Below are 12225 nucleotides of genomic sequence, written 5' to 3'. Positions count from 1 at the left end.
AGCCCTTAGTCACATATCACTAAGGAATCCAATATTTTATTGGTTTATAATACATTAAAGATTGGAGCATTGGGGGCTGCTTCAACTTAGCCCACACGTTGCTTAGATAAGTCACTTGAGTTCTTACTTTCTAGTGTCACAAGACATAGGTGTATCTTGAGCTTCCCTTTATGGAACTGAAGGACACACCTGGATGCAATGCTCATGGTCTAATTCTAGACCCTCCAAGCAGAGGTAGGAAACCATGTATATATTCTAACCTGGCTTGCCTGTACACAGATGAGTGTTTCAGCATTAGTAGAATACAACCAGGAGTTCATACCTGTAACTCAGTACAACACAAACTTAGTCTAGCTGCTTCCTGCCTTGGCTGTAGCTCTTTTCCATCACAGACCCTCCCTGAGGGCTATGGGGGCTATGGAGGCCTTTGTTTTAAAAAAAAAAAAATGTGACTTGGACGTGTGGTTCCTGGGGAGAGAACAGGCAACGGGACACAGGTAGGAATGGAACAGACCTCAAGTGTATTCTGCCGGCATCACACCAGCTGCTGTTTTCCCAGAAGTGGAATTCTATGTTAACTGGAATTCCACTGAACGGAGAGGTGCTGTTTCTTCCTCCCCCATGGCTGTATTTACTCGTATCAGTAAAGACTCATGAATATTTTATTGTATGGCTTATAACTCGTTACAGATTTGAGGTGTTACCCGCACAGTAGATTATGAGAGCAAACACACTGGGTGGGCAGAGTGGAGCAGGGTCATGAGCTAGGCTGGGGTAGCCCTAATGGGAAAGGAGGGGTAGCAATGGGGCTGCAGGAGACACAGACTTGACTGACAAGGTGGGGGTGCATGTGAGAGGGAGGAACTCAGCAGTAAGGTTCCAGACACAGGCGGCTGGGAGCCAGCGCCGCCAGCAGAACCCTGCACAAGGGCCGGCTTGCAGGGTCCCTTAGCAAAGGTTTCTGTGTAAACTTTGACGCTATGCTTGATCACGTGACCGCACAGATACCTGATCAGTACTGTGGCTTATAGCTTTCAGCACTCGGCTCTGGTCGCTATCCTTCCATAGTGAAAACTGTCACACAGCTAAACCATCTTCTCCAGCCCCTCGACATGCTAGCTAGCCTAACTGACCTCTTTGGTTTATGTTACTGTGTCACAGACCAATTTACCTTCCCCTGCCAACTGTCAAAGGCCTCTCCCTAACCACCGACTGACCCAGGTTCTTACAAGCCAGCATATCCCACCTGTTGGCTCAACCCCAGCACTGTCAGCCCAACACTGTTCCAGAATGGCTGGTGTCTTTCTCCTGAGTTCAATGCTATTTGGGGCAAAGCCCTTTTGTTCTCCATCAGCTCAGAGCCATGTCGTGCAATAGGTACTAAAAGCAGACTTCTCTACTGGTTGAGCTCTCACTGCTAGCAGAACTTCCTGGTTGTTCTGCTTCCTCCTGTGAACTCCAGTCCACTCCTAGGCTGCCCTTCTCATGCTGCCCTAGGCTGGTAAGTCTGCACCACTGCCAGCAAGCACCTGCGTGCCTCTGCAGGCCTGTGTTAGATGTGGGGCACACATAGCAGCCCTGTCTAGGAACATGCAGGGAAGACAGCCTGGCTCTGCCTCCCCTAGCAGGTCATGGCAAGTGGGTAATGAGGCTGGCCTCGCTTGTCCCGTTGCCCTGCCAACCACTGAAGGCTTCGGGCTCCTGAACTATGCCAGTGTCATGCTGAGTTCCCTCTGGGATGAATTGAGCAAACGAGAGCACAGAAAGCCACAAGAATCAGAGCCACACATTGGGCTTTAGCCATAATTATTACTATAATGATTTATAAAAAGAATTATTTTTCAGGCAACTGTGTTAAATTATTGTTCAGCTCTGGAGAGGGAGGTGGGGCCCTGGCCTTTCTTGAGGGAGGTGAGGACATGCCTACCCTTTGGGTCTGACTCCTGATTGGCTTTCCCTCAGCAAATCAAGACCACAATCCCTTACTGTCCAGGGTGCCGAGGGAAAGGGGGGAAGGGTAGCAAATCAATGTAGTGCTTTGAAAGGGGGAGGGGCAGACCACAAGCTGTGGCTGCCCATGGCTCTGATGCTCTGACCCTTGGCCACATTCCCTCACTGGGAATGGAGAACTGTTCCTTAGTCCTGTCTAGGACATTTGCCCAGCAAAACCAGGTGTGCAAGGGTCCAGACAGCCCTGTCAGCCAGGACGAGGAAATTGGCATGAAACACATCAGTGTGCCTCACCACCCCAGTGGGAGCTCCTGGCTGCTCCCTCAGCCCACTCCAATGACGGAGGGACTCTCGCCCCAGTGGGAGCTGTCAGAACAAAGGAGCATGAGTGTCTGGTCTCGGAGCTTCAAGCACGGAGCAAGGAACCACAGGCCCAAGTGGCCTTGCTGAGAGGGTCGTCCACACCAACTCAGTGTTGGATTCTTCGATTCCTATGTTCCAGCTTGGGACTTCCATCCATGCAGCTAATCGTCACTGTGTCTGTGTGTGTATGTTGAGCACAGGGGCAGGGAGGGCTACAGGCGAGCAGAACTGCGCCACCTGCTCCCGGGTGAGGGCATGCAGGGGACCCTAGGCCTACAACATGAACCCAGACCAAAAGGGGTCAAGGGCTCTGGTTCCCCTTTCCTCCCTCTCTCCCAATATGTCCACTCTCCTTGGGCATTAGAAGGTTTTGCGATGAATCGCACGGGAGCCATCTTCTTCATATTCTTTTTTGGATACCCACATCTTCTTAAAGGTGTCCAGGGAGGCGAGGATGGAGCCGCTGTAAGGATGGAGAGACAATATTCTTTGGTACCTGTGGGCTGGGCCAACCGCCATCCTTTTACTTCATCCATTTTCCCAGCCTGTGTGAACCCCTGGAGGAGTCTATCCCTAAGCCCTTCTGCTTGAGCACCATCTCACCCGATCCATGTGGAGTACAGCCGTTCCTGAGGAGCTGAGATCTAGGAGGGAGCAAATGACTGCGTAACCACCTGTCCCCAAACACAGCCACCACCCTCAAACCCAAGGTGGCGAGAGCATGCATGGTAGGGCAGGGTGGAGAATGGCAAACACAGGTGTGGGCACAGGCGCAGTGGGGTTCCCATATCCCTGAAGGCCAGCGCCACCCAGCACCCTCTCCCCAGAGTTTCTAGTCTCACCTTGATTTTAACATCCTTTGGGGCGAGCTTCTTCACTTCACTTAGTAACCTGTCTCCAAAGCCTGTGGATACAAATATGGCCAAGCCTGGACCACAGCCAACCTCCTTGCTATGGTAGCCTTTAGACCACTAGCTGCTGCCGTCCCTCTTCCTGTATCCTGGCTGTGGGCGCGTACAGCGTCTGAGAGACTGACATGAGATGCAACCTAAGCTATGCAGTGCCACCTGACCCTGTGTCCTCCCTGAAGACTCCTCAACTGAGTGCCCGCTACAAACGCACCATGCTAAGGAAAACTTCATTTTAGTGCTTGGTTGTTATTTTGGTTTCTTTTCTTCTTCTTCTTTTTCTTCTTCTTTTTTTTTTTTTTTTTTTTTTTTTTTAAAGAGTGTCTCATCCTGTGTAATCCAGGCTTGGCTCTGACTTATGATCCTCTTGCCTGAGTCTCCTGAGTACTGAAGTGATAGGTGTGTGCCCCCAGGCCTGGCATAATTTAATCTTAAATTGAGGCTTTAAAAAAACCAACACATTAAAAACATCTCTCCTACCACAAAACCCAGTTCCCTGAGTGCTGCCAAAGAGGTGATGGGAATGGCACACTGCTGGCCGCAGAGAGCGAGAGGTCTGAGGTGTTGGCTGCCCTGGGCCTTTGCCCTGGCTGCCATCTCTCCAACAGTACCTTTAAAGAGTGTTGAGCCCCCCGAGAGCACAATATTGGAGAACAGTGTCCGGCGAAGGTCCATGTCAGACTTGTGGATGGCAAAGGCCAGGACTTCGTGGAGCCCCTCACTCTCATCCCCCACTAGGTCTGGCTGGAAGAGCAGCTCGGGGGCTCGGAAGCGCGCAGGCCCCACCTGTGGAGAAGAAGAGTGAAGCACAGGTTCTCCAGAGGAGCCAGCCCTTTCCCTCCCGGTTAGCATGAGCTACCACACTGGAACCAGGCCTGGCCACTTACATCAAGTGTGCTGCCGTCTGGAAGAGTGTACTGCACCTTCTCAGTCTCAAGAGCCTCGTCCTTCTGTGGGTTGATGGACAGGTAGCAGGCTCGCTGTATGGGCAGATTGTAGCAGGGACACTTGCAGCCAGCGCTTGCTTTCCTGTATTGGCCTCCCCGACCCCAGCCATGCCCACCTCCCCATGCCCTTCATCACCTCTTTGATGGTCCGGACAACCTCAAACTCAGCCGAGGTGTGGAAGTCAGCCCCTTCCTTGCGCAGCAGCAGCCTCAAATATCGAGAGACGTCACGGCCCGCGATGTCTACCCGCATGATGGAGTGTGGCATGGCAAAGCCCTCATAGATGGGGACAGCGTGAGTGACCCCGTCCCCCGAGTCTAAAACCACGCCTGTTGTGCGTCCCGTTGCGTACCTGCCACCAGGTCAGCATCCTTTACTTTAGCCACCAAGGTGAGAAGACCTCCTCGACCCCGCCAGGGACCCTGGGACGTTATTTATACTACCCGAGAAACAGGAATGGAGGGGATCAGGAGGCTGTGCCTCCAGGGACATCAGGGCGTAGGGCACTCACAGGCTGAGCACGGCCTGCATGGAGATAAACAGTGCAGGAACATTGAAGGTCTCAAAGAACACCTCTGCTGCCTTTTCCCGGTTCTTACTGGGGTTCAGCGGGGCCTCCGTGAGAAGAACAGGATGCTGTGAGAGACGAGGGAGTCACACACACACAAAGAGAAGCCAGACACTGAGCTTTCCTGAGCTAGAAGCACCACTGTAACAGCCGCTTGTCCCGCCTGAGGACTCCATTCTGAACCAGCTCCCAAGACCAGGCCCTGCAGAACTCTGCCTGGCTATCACTTGTTGTGCACATAAACACACAGGAAGAGCAGGAAAGGTCCTATCAACGCGCAGACAGGGAGTGGGCAAGGACAGTGTGGAGGGAAGGGTGGCTGCCACACCTCCTCGGAGAAGGTCTGTAGCTGGTCCTTGGAGTAGACGTACTGCCAGATGCGCTCCATGTCATTCCAGTCTCGCACCACGCCGTGCTCCATGGGGTAGCGGATGGTCAGCAACCCCCGGTGCTCCTGGAGGACAGGAGAAAGCCAGACATAGCACCTGGCCCTCGTGGACCAGCTGCTGCACACTGAAGTCGCCCTCTGCCTCTGCCTGCTGGGTATCTCCCAGCTCAGCTGGCCTCAAATGGCTAAGGGCCAGAGAAGATGGCAACATGCCTCATTGAATACAGTCTTCTGGGCAAATGGTAGCTATTTTCATCAAGTCAGCTGTGCCTGCTGGCAAGAAATCATCACAAGCAGGCCTGATGACTGTGGGTGCCTCAGAGGGTGGGGTCACTGGACCGTCACCCCAAATCGTGCCCAGTCATTTATATGCACTCTGTATTAACTGTATGTGGCCCAAGGATCTACATAAGCTGGGGAAGGCTAACTGAAGGGAGAACCCAGCATGATGGGTGAAAACTTTTCAGGTGCTTTGGGGTTCCTTGTCCTCCTCTAAGTAGCCCGTCATCCACACTCTGTAAGTAAGCTCAATAAATACCAGTTTTCCCAGCTGAGTGGTTGTGGAACATGCCTTTAATCCCAGCATTGGGGAGGCAGCGGCAGGCAGACCTCTGTGAGTTCAAGGCCAGCCTAGTCTACAGAGCAAGGTCCAGGACAGGCTCCAGAGCTACACAGTGAAACCCTGTCTCGACCCCCTCACTACCCCCAAAAATAAATCAGTTTTTCCAGAGTAAACACTGATGGAGCTTGTATTTTGGTTTATGGAAGAAACCTTAGGAGGAGGTTAAAGATGTCTCCTTAGGAAGGAATTCTTACCATGTCTGGTAGTCGGCAGGATATAACAAAAACAAAGATGTGTTGCAGAATATTAGTTTAAAATGTCTTACATTTGTTTATGTTGTGGAACATTTGTTTTAGTGACGCAGAGGTGTGTTGCATTCTTTCATGTTGCATTTGTTTAAGCTCTGTTACTTTGCCTGCTTAAAACACCCGATAGGTCTGATAAAGAGATGAACGGCCAATAGCAAGAGAAAAAAAGATCAAGGAGCAAGAGAACAAGGAGAGGAGGACACTAGGGGCCAGCCATGGAGTAAGAGTGAAAGCAAGATATACAGAAGTAAGAAAAGGAAAAAGTCCAGAGGCAAAAAGGTAGATGGGATAATTTAAGGGAAGCTGGCAAGAAACAAGCCAAGCTAAGGCCAAACGTTTATAAATAAGAATAAGCCTCCATGTGTATTTATTTTGAAGCTGGGTGGCGGGTCCCCCAAAGAACAAAAGAGTAAAAAAGAAATCAACCAACTACAAAGATGAGTTTGGGAAAAGCCAACAGCATTGCTCTGGGTCCAGATGATGAGACAGGCAGTTAAAGCCACACCAAAGGTGGGGTATCTGTTTTCCCATCTTTTGTTGTTATACTGGACTTCACTGATGTTTTTCTTCAGGATCTCTTCAGCTTTGGAATCTGAACAGATCCTTCCTGGAATGGGCTTTCAGAGTACTTCAGGTTACAACCCTACTATCTGTCACGGGATGGTGACCTACAGCCTTGCTTTGTCACCCAGAGCATCCTTGGTAAAAAGGTTTCATCATATAGACGACATAATGCTAACCTGAGTGCTCTGCGGGTTTGGAAAGCCATCTCAAAGACTTAACAGTATGCCTAAAGGAGCAAGGATGGAAAGGAAATCAGGTCACAAAGGGTGCAAAGCCAGACACAACCATGAAATTCCTGGAGGCTTCATGGTTGGGTGAAGCATGGATGATACCCACTGTGCTGGCTGGTCTGTTATCAACTTGATACAAGCTAGAGTTATCTGAGAGGAAGGACCTCAATTAGGCAAATACCTCCAGAAAATCCAGCGGCAAGGTATTTTGCCCAGCCCATTGTGGGTGGTGCAATTCCTGAGCTGGTGGTCCTGGATTCTATAATAAGAAAGCAGGCTGAGTAAGCCAAGGGGAGCAAGCCAGTAAGCAGCATCCCTCAATGGCCTCTGCATCAGCCCCTGTCTCCAGGTTCCTGTCCTGACTTCTGAGGATAAACAGCCAGTGATATGGAAGTGTAAGCCGAATTAACTGTTTCCTCCCAACTTGCTTTTTGGTCGTGATGTTTCATCACAGCAACAGAAACCCTAAGACATCCACAAAGGTAATTAAGAGAATTCTGCCAAAAACTCTTACATGTAAAAGTTAAAGGATGAACGCAGGATACCTTGTGAGAGTGTGAAACAGACCTCTGAGGACTTGAGATTAACCAAGAATCCCAGTGTTAGGGGTGGGTTGACAAAGGAGGCCCTCTAAGCCCCCCTAACAATAAAGTCTACTGCCATGCTGTTGTTTGTATACCAAAACTAGATGGTAGGACCCTGTTGGTTGAAGTCACTGCATGCTTCAGTCGCAGGACTTGGTAAAATCCAGTGGAGAACATTGCTGAAGGGAGTGAGTGACTGTGAGTGTGTGTGTGTGTAAGACTCTAAGGGATGAAGGAAAGGAGAGTGCCACAGAACACAGTAAACAACTCCAAGCAAAGAGGAGCCATTTTCATCAAATCAGCTGTCCCTGCTTGCAAGAAACCTTTTAAGCAGACCTGAGATTCCCTCAGAGGGGCTGAGAGGGTCACTGGACCCTCACCCGAGATTTCTTCCTCCTGTACCTCCCTGCCATTCCTAGGCAGTTCTGTCCTAACTGCACATGGTCTCAGGCCTTGAGAGGAGCTAGCGTACGCAGGCTGGGGAAGGCTCTGAAGAATGAAGATGGCTGTGGATGTCCCTCGCTCCCACACTAGCCTCTCACTCACACCCCATCAACAAAGTCTCTGGTTCCCTAGGGTGAACTTCGGTAGAATCCTAGTCTGGTTTCTCACTGGGGCCTTATAAAGAGCCACTGTTTCTGTTGTCTACTCGGGGAGAGAATTCTGGAAATGTGCCCATCCCACAATCCCTCCTTTTACCCCACAAATGTGCTTCCTGACTCACTGCCCAAACTCTCCACAGTGTCTCCATCCATAGCTCCAGCCAGCGTTCCTGTCAGCACAGCCCCTCCTGGGCCGCCTGAATATGGCCAGGGCGCTGGCCTCTTGGCCCAGCTCTCCAAGCAGTCCTCACCTGTCCTCCACAGGATAGCCTCCTCCATCTGCCCTCAGAAATCCCTCTCGCCTGCCCTTCTGTTCAGCTCTCCCCGCCCTCTTCAGGCCTGGGACTGTGCCCAGGAACCTACCTGGCTCCTGCCCACACTGGGCTGGCTCTTCTCTCACACTCTATGTTGGCTCCCTCAGAGTCTGATTTAGCTGTGTGGTCCCCCAGGTATGCCAGCCTAGCCAGAATGAGAAATGGCCCCAGCCCTCCTTACAGCAGGGCCATCAACTCTAGATGCTTCTAATTCTCAGTCACTTTTGGGGGTAGCTGAAGATGACTTTGAACTTCCGATCCTCCTACGTCCACCCCTCCCAACTGCTGTGCTCGCAGGCTTGCGACCTTAATTCCTTCTCCCATAGTTTCCACACAGCATCTGAAAGAGGACAGGAGGTCCAAGCCGATTCCTCGGGTCATTTTGTTTGCGTATCACAGAAGGAGGACTGCCTTGCCACACACACAGCACCGAACAACCGAGAGAGGGGTCAAAAAAGGTGCAGAAACCCTAGAACAGGTTGCTCTGACCACCAGCCAGCTCTCCCGTGACTGAGGAACTCAATGGAGGGCCAGTTACCTCTGCTTTTGGTCCAATGAAGAGGTCCCCCTCCAGGGCTCCAGCCATAACCCGCATGTGCTTGGGCCTTCCGACACTGCAAGGACACAGAAGGTCAGTGAGCTGGGCAGGTGCACGGCTGAACCTGTGTCCAGGAAAACCACAGCCCAGCTGCAAAGCTCTAGAGAGTGGCCAGTCTGAACACTGGGAAGTGGGCGCAGGGCAAAGGTCAGTGCCTAGACTTAGGGAAAGTGGGCCAGCAGCATGGGTCTTAGCAGCACAAGCAGTGTGGAGTCTGAAGGAACGGGTCTCTCTCCAGGAAGCACTGAGTGTGAACAACACGACCCTTCATGGCCTAGCTCTAGCAAGGGATAAGCCTTCTATAGCCACTGTCTCAGCCTAGCCTCTTGTCTGCTGTTGGACAGAGGACAGCTGTGTAGTCGCTTCCCTGTGCATCCTTCTCACAGTGGCCACTGTCCCTCCCTACAGCCACAGCTTCCAGAATAGAGATGAGTTCTTGGAAGCGTGCATCTGATGAGCCGCCATTCCAAATCGTGACCCACATTCCCCACGTATCACCAACAGCATTCCCTGACACCCACCCAGTCAGAGTTCTGGATGGAAGGCTGAAGCCCTTCGGTTCACCCTCAGTGAGTCCAGGCTGGCCTTGTCCCCAGTCCAGGGGACTTCAGGGTCTAGTTCTGATCTGGCCACTGACAAATCCTTTAAGCTCTGAGAGTCCTCAGAGAGAACTTTTCCACTGGGCAGGTTCCCAGGCTCACCAGGATCCCTAGGATGGTACCACCCAGGCAGGTATTCCCGCCACCACTAGCACCACCTGGGGCGTGTGGAGTGGGCTACATAGGAACATTTCCTAGATGCTAAACACAAACGAGCCCTGATCAACGTTTCTGGGAGCTGCAGGTACAGCTTAGAATGTACACTTAGCTTTCAGGAGGCAAGGGGTTCAAGCACCCAAACCCTACAATAATCAGAGAAACCTTTCCTTGGAGGCAGGGGTACCCTCCCCCCACAATTCTCTGTGGGAGCTTAGCTCTTTCCCTGGAGAGAGGTTCCTTTTATTTCTGCCACAGCCATTGCCACACCCCATCCCCAGGGCCATGCTGGCTGCTTCTCCTCCTCTTTGGCTCAGCCAGAAACAAAGGTAAGAAGCTCTGAAGAGGAAATTCAGCCCTTAACTCTCCCAGAGCTCAGGCTGACCCCACCAATCTGCTGCTTCCTCTTCCAGGTGGACGGGGAGTGGCCCTCAAAGAAGAGCCGCTGTAACCACAGGGTCCGTGTTCTTCCCAAAAGCAAACACAGGAGGTGGGGGAGGCTGCTGCCCCAGCAACACTTACTAGTTTGGGAAACAGTACTTAGGAATCTGGTCTCCTGCAAAACCAGCCTTGATCACCCCTGAACCCTGCAAGGAAAAGCAATGTTTAGCTTCTGCCGTCAACTCCGGACGCAGTCAGTGTCCCCAAGTGGAGAGCTCTGGCAGCCCCACCAAGGTTGGGCAGCGGGGAAGCCAGAGACCCCACCTGGAGGACAAGATTATTCACAAACACTAGCGGCTCAAAATTGGGGGTAACGCTGCATCTCCGGCCCTGGAGATTTCTATTAGGCTGGGTCTGGAAACTCAAGGGGTGGGGGCGGGCGACAAGAGGGGCTGTTAAGGGCATCTACTGGGCAGAGGTCAGGGTTGCTGTCAGTGTTCTACAGTGTGCAGGTGATCCCTGTTACCAATAATCACCCACACCAGTAGGGCGAGGAGAGAGAAGCCATCACACACCTCCTCCTCGGTGAAAGCTATGGCTAGTTCCTGTGGGAGGAGGCACACAGCTACACTCCAAAGATAGCTGGATGCTACCCCTCAGTATCCTCCTATGCAAGAGTCCCTTCCTTCACCGGCAGAAATAGACCACATACTGGGTCCACCTGGGAGACCACTTGGGGTGCGGAAAGATTGGTACCTTTCTCAGGTACCTTCCTTGGGGAGTAAGAGGAGGAGACTGGCCCTGTTCCTCCTCCAGCCTGGAAGCTGGACCTAGGATGTCAACAAAAACCTGGCAAGTCCTCTGCTCAGTAAAGGAATCACTTTCTCATACCCTTTGCCCACCAATCTCCATCACAACCCTTTGGGGGTGCAGAGCAGCAACAAAACATGTCCAAGTCATAGGAGAGGGCCTCCAAGCATAGGAGAGTGGCAAGCGGGTGCCCCTGAGCTCATAAGTTTGTTGGCCACCAAGAAGGGAAGTAGCCTGATGCGCACTGTAGCTTGCCAGAGCACTGGTCGGATAAGCACATCCTCGAGCCCAGGACTAGCCTCCAATGATAAACATCCTGTTATGATTTAAGGGAGTCCACATGGGTGCTCCAAAAAAAGGCAGCCACAAAGGGACTCCATCAGGGGGGTCACGTGGGGAGGAGTCAGCTCCCAGAAAGAGCAGAAGTGTGTCACTGTCAAAAACTCCAAGGCCTGCAGGCCAGAGATATCATCTAGGCATAGCCAAAGAAAACCCCGGCCACGGCAAAGGCTCTAAGGCTAGACATCTCCCAGGGCATCTGAAGGCAAGCAGAACCCAGGTGCTGGAAGACAAAGCCTCGGGAAGCAGGACCTCTTTCCTTTCAGGCTTGCAAACAACCTAGCCCCAACTGCTGCTGCTTTGTCCGGGGAAAAGAGGTCCTGCACTCTCCAAAAGGATAATTTAAAGAGAGGGGGGTTAAAGCGGCAAAGAGGACGCCAAGTGGTGGTGGGTACTTGGCTGGTAGACATCAACGTGCAGTGTTTGCCTCTGGGTGCAGCCTCTTGGGAAGTGTTGTAAAGATCACCAGGCCCTCCAAAAGACGAGGCCAGGAGTGTGCAAAGGTCAAATGTCAGCCGACCTATATCAGGCTGACCAACAAGCAAAGGGCCGGAGGTCTAAACTTGCCCAGAGCTTCCATCCATGACAGATGCGTCCGCTGGCCTAGAGCACCAAGGACCACCTGGCTAGGTCCTGCTGTCCTGCACATCCTGGGCTCCCAGGGAAGGGGTCCCGAGGCCCACACCTGGCCCCGCGGAGGCAGCGAGTGGGCACTGGTCCCACCAGCGCGGGCCACTGCGCGGCGCCGCGTGCGACCCCTGGGCGGGATACAGCCCTCCCCCAACCCCGCTGTCCCGACTCACATTGTCGATGACCACGGGCTGGTTGGCGATGATGTCGTAGGACTCCATGGCCGGGCCGAGCCGGCCCTGCCCAGCAGGCGGGCTGCAGGAGGACCGGCGGGCTACAAGGCGAGCGGGAGGACCAGGACGGCCGCGACTCTAGACGGGGCGCCGCGCCCCTCCCCCAGTACACTGCCTACGCGAACCCAGCTCTGCGGCCAATCACAGCGGGTAATTGGCCTGATTGACGGCGAGCGCCGGGGCGGACTGC

General features: G+C 52.7%; 1 protein-coding gene across 1 annotated transcript; it reads right to left on the bottom strand.

Annotated features, from left to right (window-relative positions):
* Positions 1-489: 489 nt before the first annotated feature.
* Positions 490-12137, bottom strand: Actr1b (actin related protein 1B). Its single transcript, XM_041656145.1, has 11 exons — positions 11976-12137; positions 10165-10229; positions 8828-8903; positions 5066-5191; positions 4681-4805; positions 4305-4521; positions 4109-4201; positions 3833-4007; positions 3156-3217; positions 2917-2957; positions 490-2776 (listed from the first exon to the last, which is right to left on the bottom strand). Exons 1-11 carry the CDS (start codon positions 12021-12023, stop codon positions 2674-2676), a joined length of 1131 nt encoding a protein of 376 aa, XP_041512079.1. The 5' UTR covers positions 12024-12137; the 3' UTR covers positions 490-2673.
* Positions 12138-12225: the final 88 nt, after the last annotated feature.

Source organism: Microtus oregoni, unplaced genomic scaffold (assembly GCF_018167655.1).
Source record: "Microtus oregoni isolate MIOR12 unplaced genomic scaffold, Mior012 000007F_ref0000211, whole genome shotgun sequence".
NCBI classification, from domain to species: domain Eukaryota; kingdom Metazoa; phylum Chordata; class Mammalia; order Rodentia; family Cricetidae; genus Microtus; species Microtus oregoni.
The sequence above is the reverse complement of the archived record's forward strand: the minus strand, read 5'-3'. Positions and strand labels throughout refer to the sequence as shown.

Bases quoted from the DNA above. Each gene is read 5' to 3' on its own strand.
- Actr1b (XM_041656145.1), bottom strand. From the start codon at position 12,023: ATGGAGTCCTACGACATCATCGCCAACCAGCCCGTGGTCATCGACAAT. The intron at 4,008-4,108 runs GTAAGTGGCCAG...TCTTCTCCACAG, and splicing joins CAGACGGCAGCACACTTGAT to GTGGGGCCTGCGCGCTTCCG. The intron at 2,777-2,916 runs GTGAGATGGTGC...CCATCCTTACAG, and splicing joins CTGTACTCCACATGGATCGG to CGGCTCCATCCTCGCCTCCC.